The following is an 18,073-nucleotide window of genomic DNA, read 5'->3' on the forward strand; positions in this document are numbered from 1 at the left end:
AATATTCTGTATTGGCAAACGACAGCTTTAACGTCTTAAAGGGCTAAAATCTCTACTAAGAAATCATCACTTTGATTATAGAACCCCCAGTCTTTCCTGCTTCTCAGTTCTGGTTTTTTCATACTCAACTTTTTCTGCTATGTCTTCCCTGTCTTTTAAAATAACTTAGCGAAGACAGGTGATTAAAGGAGGGTTTAATGTACAGCAGGTCCTCAAATAATGTTGTTTTCTTATAATAATGTTGAGGAGAAAACAAAACTGATTCCCAGTTAGGGCCACTGTCTGTGAGTTGGCATGGTCTCCCTACATCTGTGTCAGTTTTCTCCGGGGACTCCCGTTTCCTCCCACATCCCAAAGATGTGCATGTCCCAGTCTGAGGGTGTGTGAGTGGCCCTGTAATGGAAGGCATCCTGTCGGAGTGGGCACCTGCCTGGCGCCCTGAGCTGTCAAGAGAAGCTCCAGCCACCTGTGACCCTGAACTAGAATAAGCAGGTTGGAAAATAATTCTTAATTGTTTTTATTCGTCTTTTTTAACTGTATCTATAGGTCACATTTATTTCAATGTTAAAGTTTTTGGGCTTTTATTTTGAAGATTGGTGACCAGAAATAGGGTGTAGGAATTTAACTCTTGTTAGTATCAGCCTATGGTAAAATGGTTTCATTATATGTCGTTTTGCTTAGAGTCAGTTTCCAAAAACCTACTGATGACGTTACATGAGGACTTCTGTATTAAACTCAAAGAACATACTGAACATTTAGACATAAAACACATTTAGACACTCCCCACCCGTATGAAAGCATTCTGCACGTCTGACAACGACCATACCGTTGGAGCTCCCAGCCGTGTGTGGCTGATTCTGGAAGGTTCTAGAGCGGGGACCAGTCTGCCCCGAGAAATGCCCACTTTGGGGCGGGAACTCGGTCCACACACCCCGTGAAGAACGGTGGAGGCTCTGTGGGGTCTCAGCAGAGGAGTTCAGACGCTGAGGCCAGATGGAGTCCAAATCTTGGGGTTCTTCTTTTAATTTTTCTCCTTCCTTGCCCACACGCTGATATATCCTCCCAGTGCTGTCATTCAGTAATCTTCTCATTCCTGTAATTTGTTTTTTAATTTCCATGCTTTCACCTCCTAATGGGAACAGGGCCAAAGATATCACTGTAAGTTAGTAAAAGAAAAAATAAGCTACAACAACAACAAAAAACAATCCCTACACACAAAAAACAAACCCACCATCACTTCTTTGGAAATGGCAAAGATTACTGATTCCAGACACAAGTTCTAGATCCTTAAGTAATCCATAAAAATTAAAGGCAAGAAAACCAGCTGTCGTCTGAAGAAACTAATCATATTCCTCGTGCATCTCAATTTAATCTTTTCCTGGCAAAATTCTCATAATAAGAGAGGTTTCCTGAGTAGGTTTCACCTGTGACAAACTTTCAGTTCCCTCTTTGGGAGTGTTTCTGGGTGAGGGTGTCATCATAAGAAAACAGTCTGAGGCAGAAGACCAAGGATGGGACTACAAGGCTGAAATCCTCTGCTGGGAACTGCTACCACCATTCACTTGTGATGGCCAGGCCAGCGCGGCAGCTCACTCACCTGCCGGCGGTCAGGTGCAGGCACCTGGGAGCATGTGTGGCAATGGCTGGGATGCAGAGAGAGCCCTTTGAGGACCCGGTGTTGGCACAGCAGCAGCACCGATAACAGAGGGTGTGTGACAGTCAGTGGAGACATGTCAGAGATGACATTTACAGAGATGACAGTGTAAGAGAAGAGAGGCATTGGGGCAATGGAGGAAGGCCTGGTCTTTCTCAGCCCCGCTCCCCAGGGAGACACCCCTGGAACTGTGACTCAGCCAGGTGGTATCCAGGGGTCCCTGGCGGAACAAGCACCAGAAGGAGAAGTGCAGCCCCTACCCCTGCCCTGCTCCCAGCCCATCCTCCCCTTCTGCCCACCCCAACCGTGGACCTGCCAGGACCAAATCCACCGCCACCTCCACTTGGTAACTGTGCAAAAGAGACCAGGTTGCTTCAAACCCCACCTCATGTATGCATTGACTTAAAAAAAAAATTGTGGTAAAAAACACATAACGTAAAATTTACCATCTTAACCATTTTTAAGTGCACAGATCAGTTAAGCATATTCACGTTGTGTAACAGATCTCCAGAATTTTTACATTAACTTTTTAAATAAGATTCTTTTTCCCTCAGGGAATTTTTTTTTTTTTTTGCACTAAAGTATCTCTGTGATGCACTGTGGGTGCTTAATAAATATTACTTAGAGATGACTCTAAAATTATACAGATATAAAATATGTTCTATAAATAAGAGCATTAGAAGATGCTGATATCAATTAGGAGCTATTTTCAAACATTCTAACTTCTTAAATTATGCATCAGCCAGTAATTTCACAAAGGTTAAGAAGAGTGGATTTTTTTCCCCCGCAAATCTGGGTGTTAAAACAAAAATCTTATCATGCCAGGGTGTATAAACACACTCATGCAGTCACTCTACTTAGTGCTTGAAATTTAAACTATGAGAAAAAGAAAAGTCCCACAGAAGGTATTTATTAGGAAAAACAGCTCCTGCAAATAAATACAGCACATTCAATATACCGTGTTTCCCCGAAAATAAGACCTAGCCGGACAATCAGCTCTAATGTGTCTTTTGGAGCAAAAATAATATAAGACCCGGTCTTATTTTAATAGAAGATTGGGTCTTTAATATATCATATCATATCATATCATATCATATCATATATCATATCATATATCATCATATCTCATATCATATATAGCATATCATATCATATAGTATAATATAATATAATACCAAGTCTTATATTGATTTTTGTTCCAAAAGACGCATTAGAGCTGATTGTCCGGCTAGGTCTTATTTTCGGAGAAACACGGTAATGATGTTTTAATGCACTTAGCGTCATGTAAGCCATATTTCTCTATAGAACTGGTAACTGTACAACAAATCGAGGTATTTTTTGTTGTCCAGTTAGATATTTAGCTTATTAATATATAAACATATTACTGACTATAAGGAAACTATTATATACTATTTTGAAATACGTATCTTCAATTGTTTAAATGGTAATAAAAATGCTAATTCTGCCTGAATATCAAACATGGGTGAACACAGAAATGACACAGATTTCCAAAATTACAGTACTCTTCAGTGTTGGTCTATGCTTGAGAGGAGGAGAAATATTTTAATTTTTAATAAAACCATTTTTACGTCAAACACCTGTGAAAATTCCAATGTAGAAACAGTAAATCATATTGCAGATTTTATGAGAATGACCAAGCACGATTTAAATAATGCAGAGCCAGCAGAATTTACAACCTCCTCGCGATGTCTATGGAACAGGGTGTGTCTGGAGTTGCTCCCAGAAGAATTCTGAAAGATAAATCTATAAGTGAATGTGGTGGTAATTTCAACAGCCAGACTACTTTCCCGGCTAGTTAACAGCACAGTGTGGGCAAGAAACAGCTTCTATCCTGTGGGAATTTTACCCTCAATCTTCTAGACCAGGGGTTGCAGCACACTGGCTGGTGGCTGCCACTCCCCTCCCTCCTGGCTCCTTGGCAAGAGCGGCACCGGCAGGGCCACACGCTGCCTGGTTCTTGAGTCAGTGCCAGCTGACTTCACACGAACCCTAGCACATCACAGCAAAAGGGATACTCCCTGTTTCAACGGTTCCACCTCCACTCTGGAGAGTGAATTCTATGAAAAAGTGCTAACTTAGGAGGGGGGAAAAAAAATGTCACGAGGCTTCTGGAACTTCCTAAGAGCAAATCTGCTTTGTTATGACCTTAGTTTCATAGTTCTAAAACTTACACCTCTGAAAATCACAAGACTGAAAATACCACTTGAGTTTTGCATGATTTGGATTTTCATGTGGAGGGCCAGAATCCTAAGCAGCGAGCTGAGTCGAGGAAAGAAGGGAAAAGTATAAAGGGCGATTCTGGGTGTCGGCAGCCCCTGCGACATTTGAAACAAACTTTCTTCCAAAGTCAAAACAAAAAACAAACAGTGCTGTGAAGGAGGACGGCAGAGGCCAAGGCGGGCCTGAGGGACTTCCCTCAGCAGGGTGCTCACAGCCCATCTGACCGCGAGGACATTTGCAAGGACAGAAAACTACATACGGCAATGAGAGTAGGGAGACTGTGAGGAAGGCTGAAGAAAGGCTGGGGACCGATTCCTGGATGAGACAGGCTGGGTGTCCCCAGAGTACAACCAGATGTGTACAAATGGTCTCCAGGGTAACTGAACTGTCCTTCAGTGTCCCTGAAGTGTACTTCAGTGATGGGCTCCGCCAGAGTGAGCAGAGGGTCAGAAATGAGACCTGAAGACTAAAAGTAGCGATGACCAACAAAGTTGAGTCAACCCCATCAGCTGGGGTGGAGTGGGTGCTGACGGCAGGTGAGGAGGTGACCGGACAGAAGCTCAGCCCCCAGATGCCAGTCTGGGGCATGGACAGGGCTGGCCTGTACTCCTGAGCCCTGGCCTCAGTTCTTCAATGTGCTCACTTGCTACTTGATATGAGACAAGTCACCCACTCTTCTCACATTTCAGCTTCCTGAATCGTAAAACGAAGGTCTGAACCAGCAGCAGTCGGGGAGGCAGGGCTTTCATAGTTACAAGATTCTAACAGCCCCTGATGCCTCTGAAAGTCACATGTGTCCTTCTCAGAAAAAGTGGGCGTATTCTGTCCTCACCGTGGAGCCCACTCTGTTTGTTTGCTTTTTAATTGAGGGAGCCAAGTTGTTTGATTTAAAAAATTTAAAAAATAACAACGGTGCGACATATATATGAAATTGAGATTTGAAGCATTAGCTGCCCTTCGTCTTTCCAGTTGTAATTAGTCAATGTCTTCTCCCTGTGTAAATGCCAGGAAAAAGAAGCTCTTAGGGGCAATGGAGATTGAATTCTAAAGAAGCATGATTCTACAAGGAAACCTGTACATTTTCCTGACTTCTGTCCAAACCTCTCTATTTCTTCACTTACACTCAACTCCAAGAGGCTGAATCTTTTTGGGCAAAATGAACAGAAAAGAAATCTTATTAAAATGGAGCCATGCTATGTGGCTCCCTTGTAGGTAAAACAACCTGAACTGAAATCCTTTTGAGAGTTTAGTAACTATGCTCCTTGGACATAGTCTGAAAAAGATTGCAGCCTGAATTCTACCCTTCACTAAATTTCAAGACTCTACCGGATCCGTCACATAAAGAATGTATACAATACACACAGAGTCTTGCAACAGAGAAGTCATCATACAGGATCTCCCTTCACTTGGCCAGGAGGGAAGGATATACTCACAGAACACGGTAATTCATGGTCTGGGATGATAAAAGAAAAAGATGGCAACGTATGAACATGTACTGAGAGGTTGTATGTAAACACTGTATGTTCATGTACATATGACTCCTTATGAAAATTCATGAAGAAATCATATCTTTGCCCTACAAATGAACTAGTGTTGATGTATGGTAGGTATTCCGTAAACCTTTCTTAAATAAATGAAAGACATGGCCTCTCAGCACCAGAATGAATCAAGTAGAATTCAGTGTAATGCTAAGGTTATAAACAAAAAATATATTGATAGAATGGAGTGAAAAAGTACCAGAAATAAATTGCTCAACAAACATTTATCGAGCACTTCCTAGGCCCCCCGAGATATAACGATCTGGTACAAAGTAAAAGCTATTCCCCCATCTCTCAACATCTTTTACCAACATCCTTTATATTAATTCTGAAAAATGGTCCTGATTTCCCCCAGCCTGTTAACCCTACCTCTTTTAACTGGGTGCCCCAGAGCTCCGGTGCAAACTGCCCTACTATTTGCAGATGACACTACTTCCCTGCTAGAGCTAACAGACCTTCCCTGGGGAGCCTGCTTTCCCTGTGTGAAACTTAATTCACCTCCCATTCTCTTAGGGCTGGGGATGGTATCTCCCCAAAACTTCACTCTTCTGGCCCCAGGCTCACTGTTGTTTGAGTTGATGCCCTTCTTCCTGAAAGCACTTCCGGGTGCTAGGGGTTTAAGATTCCTAACGGGAAGTGGCGGGTGATGAAGTTGACACATATAGTGAGGTCATTCCATTAAGGGCCTTACCTGCCAGGCTAAGGAAGAGTAATTTTACACTGGAGGGATTGGGTTATTACTCTGGGTAATCTTAAATTCATTATCTCTTTTAACATAAGGATAGTAAAGAATCACATCCATCCTTGAAAATAACAATTCTTTCACCAAAATTATAGTGAAAGTGGTGTGGGAGACAAAACCAGTTACAATATTATTGTTTAAGGGTACGTGAATGACATGATGGTCTGTACCAGGACTTCGGGGGTGGGCTGAAGAGAGAAACACCTGTTTTATCACACAGACTTGCTGATTAACTAGGGGTGGGGGTGGGGGTAGAGGAGGTGAAGGAGAAGAATCATTACAGATAACTACAAGATTTCTAGCTTGGGTGACAATAAGAAGTCTTTTCTATTTGGGATGCTGAAAAAGTGTACGAGATGGATGGTGGTAATGGTTACACAACCCTGTGCACATATTTTTTAAAAAGACTGTAAAACTCTTGCATTTTTTCAGGTAATGACATGTTAAAATAAACAGCAAAAAAAGTTGAGTGCATGAGGGAAAAACACTGAAATGACCAAGATTTGTACTAAATGATCCAAATATCTCCTCTCAAATACTAGTAGAAGTTGGCGTGGAGCCATGCTGTAGACAAAAATGAAACTACAGCCTGTCAGCAGTAAGAGGAGGAACAGGAAAAAGGAGACCCGGTCCTTCACGCCCATGCGGCAGCTCTCACCGTAAGTCTCAGCCAATGAGCCTAAAAGCACAGGAATTTGAAGCCGACTCTGTGCTATGAGAGGGCCTGAGGCTGGCATCCTGACCAAACCCACTGCCATGCAGATGCAATCAAGGTCCCACCTGGCCGCCCTCAGGGACAACAGCCATGTTTACAAGGCACAGGGAAGACTGGGATTCCAACGCAGCAAAAATGGTCTGAAAAGCACTGGTTTCTACAAGAGTGCAATGGTTTCCAAGTAAGCCCCTTTTTCCCAGTGCAGTCTTAAGTGGAACCCCAATAAATGAACAGGAGCACAGTTCTGTTGATGAGAGCGTGCTAGAACCCACATTCCTGAAACACTCCCTGGAATACATTCAAGAATTCCAAGGGCGCCACCACATAGTCTAAATGCCACTGAGAAGGAAAGAGGCAAGAAAGTGGCTACAGATCATTTAACTGGATGAATCAAATGCTATGATAAGGAGCATTTAAACTGCAAATTCATTGCCACATGTTTGAGGACCCTGTTAAACTGAAAGTTATAGGTGGAAAATAATTAAGCAGCCCAATGTATACATGGCATTTTCATTGAAAGGACAACCAAGATTCTTTCTATTTAGAGAATATCAGGTTCACTTATCCATTCCATAAATATATATTGGACAACTACTAAGTATGAGATACTGGGTGACCAAAAAAAAGAAGAGAAGAAATATAAGATACAGGCTCTCCCATTGAGGAGTTTGCAGTCGAGCAGGGAAGACGAATGCACAAACTATTCTGAGACTTCAGGTGTCTCTCGGAACAAACAGGCAGGCTTGCCCAGCATGGGCCACCTGCTGCGGGGGGCTAGCGCTCTTTTACTCAGGCTGAGGACCAGGAAGCCAGGACAGGTACTAAGAAACAGTGCCATGGATCCTAGCTGGAAAACAGATCTTCAAAGCAAAAAAGGCTAAAAGCTTGAGACGGGCATTAAGGCCTAAAGGAAGAGAGAAGCACCAGGAAGTGAATCGAGGACCAGCAGTGGAAATAGGCTGTCACGCTGTTTCTCAAATGTGCTCCTCAAAGAACACCTACAGACAAAGGAGATAAACATCTACGAGAAGTTTGATGGCAAAGTCCCAAGAGGGGAATAAGGAACAATTTCTTTGATGTCTTCGTTTTATCTTAAAAAAAATGCAAATGTTATACTTTGTTCTCCACCTACCGAGATGGGCAGATTCCCATAGCACGTGGAACAGCACTGAGCCCCCACCGTTACACGTCTGCCGGTTAAGACGCACTGGCCAGTGGAAGGGGAGGACGGGGCCATCACAGAAAGCAAAGAGCTGCTGCTTTTAAGTCAGCCTTTTAAACGTCCCCAGCTACACTTTCTAGGAATACATTTATAGTGTCCATGACGGAACAGGCAAAACCAAAAGGATATATTTTAAATGCCTTAGACATTGCATAAATTACAAGTGTTCTAGGAATTTAGGAGAGGAAGAGAGCATTTTAAACTGGGAAGATGATAGCTGGCTGCAGGAAGATGGTAAGATTTGAGCTGGTCAATAAAAGATGGCCAGCATTTCCTTGGGTGCTTTTGGGAAGAGAAAAGAAGAAACAGCACTGAGGGCAGAGGAAAACAGTGTGTGATGGTAAATAAGCTTAGGTGAAGTTTAGGCACTGAATGGGCAAAGTCAAAAACAGAAGGATCTTGATATTTCTACTTTGTCCTGAAAACGACAGGAAATCAGCGAAGGTTTTTCATAAGGGAATGATATGGCACACTAGAACTACCCAACCAATTCAGTTTATCTACTCATCTCTCCCCCAGATGTTTTTGTATCATGGATGACTAACTTTTATAATAAATGTCACATGGCTGCCCAACTGAATGTTCCTTTCATGTGTAACTCCAGGCATCGTTAAGTGACTAGGTCAGAGGCTACCACTTCAAGTAGTGTTCAGGAATAATCAAGCCAAAGAGTTAAAATCCCAAATACACGGGAGAGGTCTCATAAGTCAGTGAAGAAGAAGACAAATACTAACAATGGAAAAATGCGCAAAGGACATGAGCATGTAATTCACAAGAGAAATAAGTGGTTTAAATCCCTTAATCTCCCATATTATTAATGTAATGAAAATCAAATAATGTGAAATTCTTTGCCTTTGAATTTGGCAAAGACTACTATATATTCATAGAGCCCATTTCTGGTGAAGGTGGAGGGTTATACCACTCTTGCAGGCTGCTGGTGGGGAACCTTTCTAGAGAGAAATTTTTGCAATTCTGCTTGAAGAAATTTATTCTACAGAAATACCCAAACAACTACCTGTGACATATGTATAAGGATATTCACTGCAGCGTCATTTTATTAGTGAAACATTGAGAACAATCCAAACATTTATTAAATAATTTGCTCAAAGAGCATTAAATAAATGAATTCTGATATATCAGTATAATGAAAATTATGATGTATCCTTATATATCTGTAAAGAATGATATAGATCCATTTAGACTACATCAAAGTAAAAAGTTTTTTCACAGCAAAGGAAACTCAACAAAACAAAAAGACATCCTACTGAAAGGGAGAAGATATTTGCCAATGATACATCTGATAAAAGGTTAATATCCAAAATTTATAAAAAACTTATACAACCCCACACCAAACAAACCCGAACAATCCAATTTAAAAATGGGCAGAGGACCTAAACAGACATTTCCCCAAAGAGGACATACAGGTGGCCATTAGACATATGAAAAGATGTTCAGTGCCACTAATTATCAGGGAAATGCAAATAAAAACCAAAATGAGATATCATCTCACACCTTTTAGAAAGGCTATCATCAATAAGTCAACAAACAACAAGTGCTGGGGAGGATGTGGAGAAAAGGAAACCCTTGTGCACTGTTGGTGGGATTGCGGATTGGTACAGCCACTATGGAAAACAGAATGGAGGTTCCTCAAAAAATTAAAAATAAAACAACCTTATGATCCAGTAATTCCACTTCTGTGAGAAATCCAAAACACTAATTCAAAAAAATATATGCGCCCCTATGTTTACTGCATCACTATTTACAATAGCCAAGATATGGAAACAATTGAAATGCCCATCAACAGATGATTAGACAAAGAAATTGTGGTACATTTATACAATGGAGTATTACTCAACCATAAAAAAGAATGAAATCTTACCATTTGCAACAACATGGAGGAACCTAGAGGATATTACGCTAAGTGAAATAAGTCAGACTGAGAAAGACAGATGCCATATTATCTCACTTATATATGTGGAATCTAAAGAACAGAGTAAATGAACAAACAAAACAGAAATAGACTCATACCTACAGAGAACAAACTGATAGTTGCTAGGTGGGAGGGGGGTTAGGAGATGGGTGAGAAAGGTGAATGGATTAGGAAGCACAGATTGGTAGTCACAGAATAGTCACGGGGATGTGAAGTACAGTGTGGGGAATACAGTCAATAATATTGTAAAAACTATGTATGGTGTCAGATGGGCACTAGACTTATTGGGGGGAGGATCACTTCAAAAATTATCTAAATGCCTAACGACTACGCTGTACACCTGAAACTTATATAAAATAATATGGAATGTAATTAAAAAAACATATATAGTCACGAGATATAAAGTACAGCACAGGGAATATAGTCAGTGCTGTAATAATCATGTGTGATGTCAGATGGGTAGTAGACTGGTTGGGGTTATCACTTAGTGAGGTGGGTAAATGTCTCATCTACATGTTGTTTTGTCCACTTGAAGCTAATACAAAAATTAAACTAAATTTAAAAAATAAAGAATGATACAGACCCCTTTATAGTCATCTGGAAATACATGCAGGATAAACTGTAGAGTCCATGATGGTTGAGATCATGGTTACTTCATTCACTACTGGATAACCAGGGCCTAACTGCCCGGCTGAAACTAGGTACTCAGTCTGTGTGTAATGAATGGAGAGTCCGTCAAGTGAAAAAATTGCAAAATATGATAAGTCAGATTCCATTTTCAGTTTTTGTAACACATACACATACTTTTTACACACACTCTCTTGGTAATAGTGGTTATCATTGGAGAGTGTGACTGGGACAGGATCTTCTACTTTTTACCTTGTTTTCAACTTTATAAATTTTAATTTTAAAAATGGTTTTGAAATGTGTATTACTTTTTTGTAAGAAAAAAATAATCTGAAAGAGTTATGTACACCCTTTTCCTTTTGGTATTCTAAAGCTGGGTATATATAAGGCTACTGGGCATAAAGCTTTGGACATAAAACCATCCTCTTTGTTACTCAGGAAACAGGGAAGTTGCGCAGGAATAAGAAATAGGTGGTTACAGACGGCAGTAGAATAAAGACAAGAAAGGAGGGTGCCGGGTGTGGCATATTTTGCAACCCTTGGTGTACACGCCTAAAATTACTTCCTCTTGAAGCTCATTACAAGCCATGTATTTTTTTTATTTTTATTTTTTTAATTTTTAATTTTTAAATTTATTGGGGTGACAATTGTTAGTGAAATTACATAGGTTTCAGGTGTACAATTCTGTATTACATCATCTATAAATCCCTTTGTGTTCACGACCCAGAGTCAGTTCTCCTTCCATCACCATGTATTTGATCCCCCTTACCCTCATCTCCCACCGCCACCCCCCTTACCCTCTGGTAACCACTACACTATTGTCTGTGTCTATGAGTTTCTGTTTCTCATTTGTTTGTCTTGTTCTGACAAGCCATGTATTTTAAAAGGAATTTGGACGGACATGGGAGGGAAGGCGTTAATGATACCATTTATGGAGCGCTTACCATGAAAAAGGCCCTCTGGCAAACACTCTGCCTGGACATAATCCTGACAACTGGCTAAGAGGTTTAAATGTGATGAGTACATTTTACCTAGGAGAAAACAGAGACTTTGAGATTATATGGTTAAACTGGCTCCATCAGGCTCTGAGGTCTAAGCACTTCACTTAATTCTACAAACTGCTCAAGAACTAGCTGAATGGCAAGAAGGGCTCCATTCACACGAGCTGAACTGTGTGGCATCCAGGAAACTGTCATGACATGTGCTGGGCATTGTGTGAACTGGTCACCACCCTTACCACCTAGTTATGTAAACTAGGTGGGAACAATGAAATCATTAGACCAAAGCATTTTTACGGATTCCAACTTAGTTGTACTGTTTGAAACTAAGAATAAGGTTCAGATATTTCATTTTAAATTGGAAACATGGTTCATGGGAATCCTGTTAGTTTACAAAAGCCAAATGTTAAAACTTGGAAAAAGTGGAATAAGAATTTATTTGTGTTTATGATTCTGTGAAGCATATTTCAGAAGTCTTCAAAGGATGACAATACACATAGGAAAAATATAACAAATTGTAGATTCAGAGTTGCTTCTGTGTTCCTATAGTAGTGTAACCAAAATCTTGCCTTCATTCAATAAGGGAAAAAATAAATATTCCTAATTTACTGTTTGGAAAGAGGTGATCCTTTCTAATATAATTTGAAATGCTGATCCTGTGCTGTCCTGTACAGAAAACTTCTTAAATGATGCTAATACAGACGTGCCAGTCTCCTCCTTACTGAGATATTACTTACACATCTAATCATGGGTCAGTTAAGTAGGAACATGATTAAGTACTGGCCATATTACCTGTCTTCAATCATTCAAAAATTTTAAATATTTCAAGATAAATACACATGCTGTTGTACAGTTTCATCTTCAATGTAAATAATATTAATCATGAAAAAGGGATCACATTCCCAGCACCTTTTTCTTCAAAGGATCTCAAGGAACTTTGCTAACTTTGGGTCCAAAGGCACCTGGGGAGGGGCACACTTCCCAATGTGAGACTCACAGCAAACCTCCAGGCTAAGGCAACTAACTATAGCTTAAACCAGTGGCTTCCAAATTCTTTTTGACCCTGGTTTACAGCAAGAAATACATTTTTTGTGACCTAAACACATACATATGTATGGCATGGACATAACTAAGACAAAAGTCTCATGAATTTATTCCTGCATGAAATGCACTCAGGTATTTTCTATTCTTTTCTATTTCACTACTACTACTACTACAACTACTACTACAACTACAACTACTACGATCACTACTACTATTGTTACTACTACTACTACTACTACTACTACCATTGTTACTGTTGTAGTCAGTGTTGGTGATAATCCACCAAATTGATTTCATGACCCACGTGTAGGTCACGACCACGGTTGTAAAAAACACTGCCTTAAATGCTGAAGTTTCTCAGGACACTGCGCGAGGAAGCCTTCTCGCCCTCCACACTCTTTCTGGACCCACTGACCCTCTCTCCTGGCTCCAATGACCGTCTCTATGCGAGGCCTCCAGTCCTGACCACACTACAGGGCTCTAGACTCATACATCCAAGTGCCTACTGGACAGCCCACTTGGACATTTCCAGAGCAACCTTAAAATCATGTCCAAAAACTGTATGACGACCATCCCCGAGCCTTAATAAATAGCACCAATTTCACTGTCTAAACCAGAAACCTGGGACTTAACTCTCTTCCCTTCCTTTCCTTCTCACAGCCAGTTAAGCACCAAGGCCTGCTTATTGTGACATCTAACTTACTTTGAATCCTTCCACTTATCTCTACCTCTCTTCCCATTATCACTTGATGGGGCTACCGCCAAAGGCCTTTAGTATTGTTCCCCTCCGTTCTATATTCTACCCTGAAGCCAGAGTGATCTTTCAAACATGCAGATCCATTGCAGGACTTGCCTCAGCAGAATGCCAACCTCAGGATGGAGCCCAGCTCCCCACCTAGCTACCGGGTGGCCTTTTGTGTCTAGTCTCACTCGCCTCGTTCTCCAGCCTAGCCTCTTGCCACATCTCTCCTTATTCTAAATCGGTGGCTCTCCGGTCTGCCTGCACATTAGGAGCACCTGGACGACTTCGAAAACATCAGTGCCCAGGCCTCACTTGAGGACAATTAAATCCAAATCTAATTAGTGACTATAATAGGCAGCCAGCCAGAGGGCCCTCTGCTTCAGATAGAGGAAAGGTCTCGGAAAGGCTCCTACTTCCTGGACTTCACACATCCTCAGCCCCACCCCCACACTTATCCTTCAGGACTCAGCTTAAATGTCACATTTTCAAGGGTCTTACCTTTTAATCCCTTAGGCCTGGCAAGGCCCCCGGGCTCCACATTCCCATAGAATCCTTAATTTCCCTTATCACGACTGAGTAGGCTTTAAATTGTCCTAGCCTGCCACTAATGGCAATTCAATAAATACCTATTAAATGAATACAAGTAAATTCTAGTATAAGATATGACAGGAAGCTACAGTTGAAGAAACCTGAAAGAAAAAAAGCCACTATGTGCAAAAAAAATAAAAACCAACCAATCAACTAAACAAAGTGCACAATATGTAGATCAACATCTGTGACATCTATGAAACAAATTCTCCTCATTTCTAGGGAGTGTGTAGGGGTAGCAAGCAGAGGGCACTTGGTGCCTATATTCAATCATCTTCTTATGGAAGCTTTGCCGAAGGAACGTATCTCATCATTGTCTTCCTAGTTCATCAGAGATTATAGACAGGGAATCGTTTCTCCCATTTGACAAATGAAAGACTAAGTTGGCTTGCCCAAAATGACCAGCGTAAACCAGAGGAAGACAGATCAGATGTGGGCCACACATCTGCCTTGCTCCAGGCAACAGACTCTGTCTTCCAGACTAACTGAGAATGCTACAGCTACCATTCCTGTAGCAACTCCTTCTGGACTGTATTTCATGCAATACTCATTAAGGTGCCCATTAAAGTCTTGCTAGTAATTGAAAAAAATATATATGTGCAATGAGAATGAGTTAATGTTAACAGAAGAACCTTAACTTTTGCATCTCCTGACTTTTTTACTTGTACGTTATACTTTGACCTTGCATTTTTGTGGGGTTCTTTACATTTTATATGTAGGTGTAAAGTCATATTTGAGATATAATTCCATTAGCCATACAAGCAACTTCATAGGCTATTATGTTGCATCAACTTTTTCTGTAGAAATAAATTGTTGAGGATATTATTCCTGGAACAGAATAAATTCTTGGAATTACTGAGTAACTTATGTACCGTACCACTGTTCCAAGAACACATTACTTATTTCATCATGACAAACTAAAGTTATTAATCTTTTGGCTTCCATTTCAACAATGAGAAATGCTGTGAGATGCACAGACACCTGCATTACATTTCAGCTCAACTTTATATCATTCATAAACATCTCAGTTTTGGACACCTCGTCCAAACAAATGCTCACAGAATCCTCTATGCAGCATTCGATTTTATGAAACTATAAAAGTTCCTTGCTGTTAATTACAGAGACAAATGCCTCATCACACATTTGGTTACCAGATAGCATAATTAGTTTTCTCCATTAACCTTTCAGATATAAAATTTGATTTCCAAGTTAAAAAAAAAAGGTAAAACCCTTGGAATTTAAATAGCACAGTATGTTTGTATATGTTTGAAAAAAAAGGCAATACTAACAAAACAATTTTATGGATTATTACTTAGAAGGATACTGATGGGAATACTGAAAGAAAATCTGTCTAAATTTCTTAATGATTTTATAATGTATGAGCCAACATGCATGTAATGAGCCGTCCTTTGTATGGCGAGGAGGCACAGTAACCTGACCATGAATGGAATGTGCCCTTCGATCTCTCTCCTGGGTGGTGACACGGCTGAGCCGGTCCATCACAGCCTTTCACTTGTTCCCCCTTCATACGGGCATGTGAGAGACAACCCAAGATGGAAGGATCTCAGGTCTATGGCAATGCAATAGTTTTCCTCTGCTCAAAGCTAAATGACCCCACGCCCTTGGCCTGCCAAGGCCAGGGCACGCTCAGCTCACATATGCAGGGGTGTTTTGATTGTTGCAGTGATTAGATGGGGTGCTCCCAACATTTACGTGTATTTACGCTGCCGATGTTCAGAGGCCGGGATGAAGACCTCCTGCAATGCACGGGATAGTCCTGCACAAGAAAACTGTCTCAACTCGAGTGTCCCACTCAGATCAGCTAACTGGAGGCAAATCCTATTTTAACATGTTTTAAATGGTACTCATGCACTTATTCAAAATTTTTTATTGAGCGTCAACTTTGCGCCGAGTGTTGTGCACTAGGAACGCGGTACGCGGAAGGTCTTGTCCTGCAGGAATTCAAGCTGAGACTCGAGGGACATAAAAGGATCATCCAGACAAGGGTGGCAGATGTTACTCTAGGCAGAGACCAGCAGAGCAGATGCCAGGACCACAGTCCTACAGTATTCCAGAGGCGCCCTGACACTCTACATGAGTTTGCAGGGCCCCAGTGGGGCGGGGTGGGCACCCACAAAGGGCACAGTGGTGCATCCTATTTCAGAGTTACACTTTAGACGGGGCCTGCCATTAACCTAATGAAAAAAACACATAATGAAAAATAAACATCCCCTTGTCAGTGTTGACATATTTTACTCTGGAATTATCAGATCCACTTGGCTACTAAGAAGAATGTATCAATTTTCACCTCGAAAGCCAGGGTGGGAAATTAGAAGTGAAAGAATTGAGTCACAAAAGTTTCAAAATGGCTCATTTCGACACTTTATTTTGAGTTTAAAATTGGACTCCTCACTCATGCACTGACCATCTGTTGATGTCTGTTATGTGACCGGCATGGCGCTGGGCAGGGGGGACATAGAGATGGTCCTTAGGGAGTTTACATCCCAGTGGGAGAGATTATAAAAGTCAACCAGGATAGCAACATGTGCAGGAAGCTGTGGAAAGGCTGGTGAGAGGGAATGGAGGAGACTACCTACAGGAAGTTACGCATCAGCTTGGAGTCTTTAGAGGTAAGAAAGAGTCAGAGAAGAGGAAGCAGAGGAGGTGGGAAGGGGAGTGACAGGCATAAGCTCGAAGCAAGCAGACAGGTGCCAGTTTATGCAGGGTCTTACTGGGGGTGCGTGCGAGTCTGTCCTCCAAAAGCCATAGACAATGAAGAAGCTCAGGCAGGGGGGGCCACAATGCTCGAAGGAGCTTAAAGGTACCCCCTGGGAGAATCACTGTAGGTGTAGCATCTGCTCCTTGCGCCAGCCCGCCCCCTTCCCCCCCCACCCGCCCCCAACTACTATTACACCCTTCCCAGGTATTGTTCTCGCCACTAATCTGCACACTTATAAGAACAACAGACTTGCTTTGTAAATGTCTCCTAGGTCTATTTTGAGATGCAAACACACTGTTCCAAAATCTTTATCTTATAGATGGCCACATTATTCTCTCCCAAATGTAAAAACCCATATTCCCATGGGAACCAGAGAGGCTAAAAATTGTTAATACATCTCCTTAGATTCTGCCCTTCGTGGAGTTTTTTTTTTTTTTTTTTTTTTTTTAATGAGTTGGTCACGATCATGTAGGAAAAGCAAATGATCACAACACCCAACACATGATTTCACTCCCAGTGCGGTGGCTGAGCCCCAAAACAGAAGGAGGCAGCTTCCCCTCAAGACACGAGCCCTGGTGAGCAGGCAAAACTGGGGAAGCTGTGTGCAGGGGCCATTCCCTAACAAACGTGACTTTTGCCAAGGTCTGTTGTTGTTTAATGCATGCCTTTATTATCTTAAATTACAGTAAGGAAACTTGTCTCTTGTGCACCCAAGAACTAATAATGTCAAAATCAATTTATAAACAGGGCAAAAGCTATCTTAAGTACCTCCATAAAGTTGTACCAACGTTACAGCAGTATTCGCAACCAGAAGAGCATATGTTACTTTTCAGTTTTGGTTTTCAACACGTAGCTGGCTTTCAAAAAGATTTCAAGTTGAATCTCACACATCAACATCAGAAATCCCAAATTTCTATGCTAGTTTAGTATATTCACAAAGCTTCTTCCATTTAAATGAGGCATATTTTAGTTTGGCTCACTGAAAGTGTCTAAAACCTCAACATAGCAGTGTATGTTAAAACAAATCTGCACAGTCCCATGCAACAGTCCAATATATTCAGACATTTAAATAACAAAGATTTGGACTTTTTTTTGAGATACCTTCCAATTCAGAAGGAGAAGGGAATAAGAATACAGCATTTTCTACTTTGAAAAAGTGTTTTACCCTATAGGATTTCCTACACATTGTAGGGGAACCCGATTGGGGGGGGGGGGGAACGTTACTATTCTATTGTAGAAGATAAGACATCCCTTAAGAGTTTTGTCCAAGGTGTTATGAGCTGTTCGCCTGTGATCCCAACCATGGTTTTCTC

General features: G+C 41.2%; 1 protein-coding gene across 8 annotated transcripts in view; it reads right to left on the bottom strand.

Annotated features, from left to right (window-relative positions):
- BEND7 (BEN domain containing 7) overlaps positions 1-18,073 on the bottom strand; it is an 81,480-nt gene that overhangs the window by 54,683 nt on the left and 8,724 nt on the right. For all 8 annotated transcript variants that reach the window (XM_088788988.1, XM_088788987.1, XM_074324764.2 and 5 more), the window contains exon 3: positions 827-1,129. In XM_088788988.1, the coding sequence (XP_088645114.1) occupies positions 827-1,129 (303 nt within the window). The remainder of the gene's footprint in view (positions 1-826; positions 1,130-18,073) is intronic.

The sequence above is a fragment of the Rhinolophus sinicus genome, chromosome 1 (genome assembly GCF_057876585.1).
Source record: "Rhinolophus sinicus isolate RSI-liver-muscle chromosome 1, RSI-T2T, whole genome shotgun sequence".
In the NCBI taxonomy this organism is placed as follows: Eukaryota; Metazoa; Chordata; class Mammalia; order Chiroptera; family Rhinolophidae; genus Rhinolophus; species Rhinolophus sinicus.